The sequence below is a fragment of the Astatotilapia calliptera genome, chromosome 13 (genome assembly GCF_964374335.1).
Source record: "Astatotilapia calliptera chromosome 13, fAstCal68.1, whole genome shotgun sequence".
Lineage (NCBI taxonomy): Eukaryota > Metazoa > Chordata > Actinopteri > Cichliformes > Cichlidae > Astatotilapia > Astatotilapia calliptera.
The window spans coordinates 31,210,369-31,217,227 of NC_137434.1; the positions used below are offsets into that span (position 1 = coordinate 31,210,369).

Here is a 6,859-nt window from a genome sequence, read left to right on the forward strand (position 1 = left end):
CCTGGTGGTTCATTTAACTTTGAAACAGACAAATCTCTGCTTTTATTTGCTCTCGTGTTTCTTGCATTTGTGTGGGAATCAAATCCAAATTTCTAAAATGTTCTCATTTGATCTTTCAAGTTATTTTCTCATTTATGCATAAATGTATTACATACTGTATTTACATGATATTATCAGTGGTATGGAGGACTCTAAGTGCCAAAATCATAACACAATAAGGAAGTTATATGAATAACAATTAAATAAAAATTAATTACAAATAAATTCCGGCGCTAATCAAACTTAAGGATGAACAGATTTCTTTTCTCTTTATTTTGTAATCACATGGACATTTTCTGACATTTCTCTTAAAGACACTTTGTGCTGATAAACTCGATTTAGTGCACATCTTTCAATCAGAGATACAAACATGAACACAGTCCTGAGGAGTCTCTCAGAAAGGAGAAGAAGAAGAAAAGGCGGCGACGGCGTAAAGAGTCCTAACACGAGAAAATCTGCAGCTTTACGAGATTTCAGTCTTCAAAAGAGACCCGAAGCTCTGACGTCACAAAGCCTGAAGCAGGAAGATGAGTAAAGAGACATCAGCAGGGTCCTGCAGTGGTCCTTCAGTGCTGCTTTCAAGGAGCAGCCAGGAGCCTGGGACGTTTTTGCTTCCCCTCATGCGGAGAGTAATACATGGTAGCGGCTGGGTACACGTGTACGGAGAACCAGAGAAGCCAAAAATATAAATTACATTATGGTATTATACATTTGCTAATAAAGCCATCAAAGTGAATATTAATGCTACATGGACATAAATGAACTGATTTCTATTTATTACTGTATTTATTTCAATTAGCAGTACTTATTTATTTTAAAGTACATTACCCCCCAATTCATTTTTCATTTTATTTCTGCGTTGGGCAAAAGTATAAATGTTTACCACTGATATGTTCATTTGTGATTTAGGCAGTTTTACAGTTTTATTATTTGTATGTTTCAGATGGTTTAGCTGAAGCAGAACAGTAGAAAAAAAATAAAGTAAAAATAAAAGATATTTGGGGAAATAAATCAGGTGACAAGAGGAAAGGAAAATATTTAAAGTTGGTTAATAAAGAAAACCAAAGTGAACATAATTAAGTTCATAAAAGTGTAATTAATGCTTGCATTTGTTTCCAATATGGTTTTGTTCCTAATAAGTAATTATTTCAGCAGTTACAGTCCTCTGTAGTTGTTCCTGTACCTGAAACCTTCTTTTGAATAAACACCGCAAGTCACTCACTACCAGTGAGGTCCTCCGACTGAAGGACATGAAGTACTGACGTGTATTAAAACATCCCAATTATTATTGTTATTGTTAGTATTATTGAAAAATTCAGTCAAAATGAAAGCAGAAAATTCCAGACTTTTCTCAAACGCAGCATTATCAACTTTCAGGTGTGAAATAAAAACACCTGGTCTGATTTTAGCTTTGAAAATCAGTCCAGATGTGACTGTAACGAAACAGCTGTCGGTCAGATTCAGATTCAACACTTTATGGAAGACTGAAGCCGCCAAAAACACAAATTTGTGCAGTTAACCTCTTTCTGTCCTTTTTAAATTCATTTTCTATTTTGGCATCAATCCACCGAAATCAAAAAGTTAACATCACAAACATTTTGATTTTACAAAAACAAAATTTGGAAACAAAGAAAAGAAAATGATTAACAAAATAATAAGAAAACAAAAACTGTCACTTTATAGAATAAATATTTAAATTTAAATTATTTATCCACCACCTGCTCATTTATAAATTAATAGATAATTAAAATACTAACATGTATTATTGGGTCATTTAATACTTTCACAGCTAAGTTGCTTCTGCATTATTTTACTTTATTTTTTATATTTCTTTTTATGTTTTCCTTCATAGTCAAACCTTTGGCCTAGAATCTCTTTAATCCCTTATTTATCTATACATTCTTTGAAGAGTTAGCAATGCATACAAACAACATGGAGTTTTCTGATGCTCATATTCCTACATATTTAATGGCGAATCACAAATTAGCGTATTACCTAGAACTCTATACCAATTTTAAATCATTTTAAACACTTTTATAAACGAATTATTTTATTATACAGCAGTAAATTAAATTTTATGAATCCAATATTCATCTATGCCCATGGACTATTAATAAACTTATTGATGCATTAAGGCTTATTGGCTGGATTTCACTGTGGTCGTTTCAGTCCTGCACATCTATTTTTCCCCCATTTTGACAGCCTGGAAACAAGAAAACTGTCGATTCAACAATGGATTTGTGTGTGATTTGGGCAGCTGGGGTCCTCCATACAGGTTAGTGTCACTGAGCAGAGTAAATATAAATTCCGGGAGAGGTTTATGAGCTTCAGTCAGGTTTCAGGACAGACTCTGGCTTAACTGGAGTCTCTGTAGAGTAAAGAGCCTCAGTTTTTAAAAATAAAACTACTTCCTGAAAGTCAGCACATCAACAGAATGATTCAGATGTGGGTTCCTGACCGTCACATCCACGGGGATCACAGCACAGGCAGGAAGTCTGAGGCTCCGATGTTTGTCCAACTGAAGCAGAAGCTGGGGTGAATAAAATTCACGCTCCAGAGTGTGTGCTGCAGGGCTGATGCATCATTTCTACCTTTTACCACAATTTAATCCCACATTTGGCCCTTTACTCTGCGCCTGCTGGCGGCTCTGATGATGACTGTGGAGATCCTTTGTGGATCCAGCCAGGCTGCAGGGCTCCGGGAGGGTGGAGGGGGGATCAGAGGCACACCTCCGGGCCCGGGTACGGCTCCCCTCCGCACCAGAATTCCGGAGGCTGCGAGATCTCCATGAGCCAGACCACCTCCTCCGTCTGCTCCGAGTCTTTGACCCCGTTCCCGGGCAGCACCTTGTAGTAGTGACAGTCCCTGCCGTCGTCCGGGTCGTACGGCGGGGCTAAGATGTCCATGAAAGCTGTGGGCCCATCCACGGCGTCAATCTGGTGGAGGTTGTCCCGGTCGGGGGAGAGGACGCAGGGTCCACTCTCCTCCGTGTACTCCCCGGTGGAGCGAAGCACGTAGCGCCGCAGAGCGCCCATCTCCGCCCGGGGCAGCGCGTCCCCGCCCCCGCCCGGTCGCTCGAGCCGGTCGAAGCAGCTTATCCGGACCTTCCCGTACATGACTTTGAGCACGCCGTGCATGCCCGGGTGGTCGTGCAGCGGGATAGAGGCCCCGCTCTTCAGCAGGAACACCCCCATGCTGAACTGGTCCGTCTCACAGATGTGCATGTAGGTGACCGGGGGCGCACCGCGGTGATACGGGTGCTGAGCAGGGGGCGCGTCGCCGTCCTCGGCTCTCCGCGGGACGAGCTTCAGGTCGGCAGCCCGCACTTCCGACATCAGGCTCCGGAGCTTGCCGTGGTTCTCCAGGAAGGACTTGGAAGCCTCGTCGCCCACCGCGGGTGTGTTCCTGAAGGTGACGAGAGCCTGCCGAGCTATCCTCTGAACCAGGGAGGCCATACTGCTGTCACCGGGCATCATACCGAAGCGAGGAGCCGCCGCTCGGTCCGCTGGTCCCCGTTAGCTGTAGCTGTGTGTAGCTAGCGCCGAAGATCGTGTGACCGCGAGAGGACTCACTCCTCAGGGGCTCGGCTCACTGGTTTCTGCCCTCACGAAGATCAAAGCCTAAAAAAGAAACTGCAGAAACAAAAACGACGAAATTAAATATCATAAACCGAATAACGAGAAACAGCAGGGCTGGTATTCATCCTTCGGGTGTCCTCCCACAGAGTCTGCGACGGTTTACAGCGCCGCCATCAGTGCAAACGTAACTCCGCTGTGTGAAGCCACGGAGGACCGAAGCGGCCAAAATTGCAAACTTCACAAATAAACAAACTAATTTGTTATTAAATTAAGTTTTAGATAATTTCTCGGCTCCTTTCATTATTACTTTCAATTTTGATGTCCATCAACCAAAACCTTAAAAATGTGACCTCATGAAAACACTTTGAATTTGCAAAAGGAAACAAATACAGAGGACGGCAAAGTAAAAAAAAAAAACGTTAATAAAAAATGATTATTTTAACAAAAAAACCCAAAACAAATAAAAGTGAGTAGGTAAATCAATTCAGAAACAATTTGTCACATATTTTTAGGATAATTATTTTAATTAGTTCCATTTATTTGTTGCATATTTCAACAACCCTCTGTGCATAATCACATACGCTGTATGCTACCGTTTATTATCTTATTTATTTTGTATTTGTTTGTATTTTTCTTCTGCTATCTCTACCTGAGTCGAGGTAATGCACACATTTCCCCGTGTGGGATAAATAAAGTCTTATCTTATCTTATCTTAACTGTAATTAATCCATACAAGGTGACTCAGGGAGCCGTTTCCCTTGTTACTGGGTTTCAAAAATGGCAGTTTAATTTTCGGGAATGAGACGCTCTCGTGACTCATCGAGTGACACCACTGAGCAGCCAATCGGTGGCATGCGGTCTGATGACATCACATTTCAGTACCTGCTCAGATAGCTTTGTAGCCCAGCGAGCAGGTACTATTTTAGCACCTGTTCAGGAAAAACCCTGAAAACAATGATTGTTTTGGGTCCCACTGAAAAAAGCATCAAGTGTATTTGATGAATCTCGTGGTGCGTTTTAGGATGCATGCACTCTTATATTGTACATGTATTTATTACTCTCAGATTTAGCCATTCTTATATTTTTGCGTGTTTTATGTTATTTGTATTTTTGCACAACTCTGTTGCTTGCGAAGCTCACACACAAGAATTTCACTCGCATGTACTGTACCCGTGTACCTGCACATGTGATGTGACAATACAAGTGATTTGATTTTAAATTATGATGCCCGGACTCGAACCCGCTGGGGCCTCTCTGTGAGGTGTCTCTAAACTGGTGACCTGTCCAGGTGTGCTGCAAGTGTGTCTGAAGCTTCAGTGGAAAAAGTGTTGCATTCACACAAACATGACGTCATGGATCATAATCATTAACCCGACATGAACTGAAAGAAATCCCACCAAACAGCTGATTTTAAAGCTAAAATCAAAAACACAACGCATACGTCACCGGTGCGATCACCACAACAACACGTGGCACGTTGACCGCCGTTAGTCTGGTTTTGTGCATTTTTCTTTGGACGGAATGATTTCCGGTGTCCGGAAACGGCAGCAGAGTGAGACCTCACCTGCTTCCCTGCGCTCACCTTTTTCACAGCCTGCTGTCCTCATTCATTCCCGTTTTTGTCGATCAGCGCGTGAGGCTCCGCGAGCAGCACACAAACAAGCTAAAGAGGCAAACGGACACAAAGCAGGAGGAGTCGGAGAAGCTCGGGGAGCTTCGGGGTGTCTGGAGGCCTTCGTCACACTCCGCCGCGGTCACTCTTATCTGCTCCGCTGCCCCATTTTTGAATTACTGTCAAACACGTCCGCACCGCGCAGCGTTTCACGGGTTCACACCTGGTGCATTGTGGGAAACGAAGTCTGTCGGGCCTCTCGCGTGGACGTCCACGACACCAAATCAGATTGAAGTCAAACGGGGACAAAATGAGCTTCGTATTTAGGTCCCTCTCCTCCAGGGTCAGCGCACTGCGAACATTGTCGCTTTATCCGCGAGCTTAAGGTCAAGCGAATATCTAGTAGCACTACATTACCCAGCATGCCTCTGAATATTTACTTCTTAATGCTCTTTGCCCCCAGTCATTACTGAGTTACAAACAGTCGACAGGAGTAACCCAGCAGCGGGCCAACATCGGGATAAATATAGAGTGCATCAACTGTCTGAAGCATATTAGTCTGAAAGATGAAGCCTCGTTTCCTGGAACGCTTTATTCCAAAGAAAACACTCCACGGTTCACCGTGGGAGCATTAATGTGGCACTTTACACTCGGACGGCCTCGAGTTTCACATTTATCACATCTTGTTTATTAAAGATGTCAAAAAGCAGCGTTCTGGTGATTAATGTGGACATAAGTGTCATATATGCTTTTACTTATAATAATTCACCGCTCCAGCTGGATTTGAACCCTCAGCCTTCAGGTTATTATCAACAGAAACGCCATTTACAACCACATTAGCCTCGTTTCAGCCTGTCTTTATCAGGGAGCAGCACAAAAACATTGATCTCATGACCCGATTAAGCTATCAGCTATTTTCCATCAGTTCTTGGCAGCAGACGCAGCATGAAGTAAACATAAAACACAAAAACATGTCAAAAACGTGAGATAAACCAATACAGGCAGAGCTTAAAAACTGCAAAATGCTCCGGCGTCATCCTTCCCCCAAGACATTTTGAGGCTGACGCACTTCTTCATGAACTTAACAAACATTAAATATTCACAGTGTCAAAGAGACAGATGGCCAATAATATAATAAAAATAGTGAAATGGCAAAAGGGACCACATATCCTCAAAAAAGAGAAAAAGAAACATGATAAACGAGACAGCTCATCATACTCAGAACAACAAGCTGGGAAGTTCTCTCTTCTTCTAAACAGCTGCAGATTTTAGAGATCGTCACATCACGCAGTCGTACCGAAGTCTAAGTTCTTTAGATGTGTCACCACCGAGCTCTGGAAGGAAGGAAGTGGGTTAGGATCTCCAGGAACAACCTGGAACAGCCAAGGCTGAAGCCCGCCACAGTGAAGCTCATTTTACAACATCATGGACAGGAAGGAGCCCCGGCACCAAAATCAACACCTTCAAGCTCAGCTGGAATTCACAGCTGCCCAAATGGATGAGCCAAAAAGACGAAGACTGAGCTGTTTGGCCACAAGGACAAGAGGCATGTTTGAGGGAGGGACGGTGAGAACACAGCACCGAGCATGGTGGTGGTAGCATCAGGATCTGGGACTGTGTTGCTGCTACA

At 43.1% G+C, this 6,859-nt stretch overlaps 1 protein-coding gene across 2 annotated transcripts; it reads right to left on the minus strand.

Moving 5' to 3' along the window:
- Positions 1–282: 282 nt before the first annotated feature.
- On the minus strand, positions 283–5,628 carry LOC113035478 (2-aminoethanethiol dioxygenase-like). 2 transcript variants are annotated; one of them, XM_026191071.2, is made up of 2 exons: positions 5,200–5,628; positions 283–3,671 (listed from the first exon to the last, which is right to left on the minus strand). In XM_026191071.2, exon 2 carries the CDS (start codon positions 3,513–3,515, stop codon positions 2,757–2,759), a length of 759 nt encoding a protein of 252 aa, XP_026046856.1. In that variant the 5' UTR covers positions 3,516–3,671; positions 5,200–5,628; the 3' UTR covers positions 283–2,756. The 2 variants fall into 2 exon arrangements, with proteins under 2 accessions (XP_026046856.1, XP_026046857.1); XM_026191072.2 differs by having other exon boundaries at positions 5,182–5,442.
- Between the last annotated feature and the right edge of the window lie 1,231 nt (positions 5,629–6,859).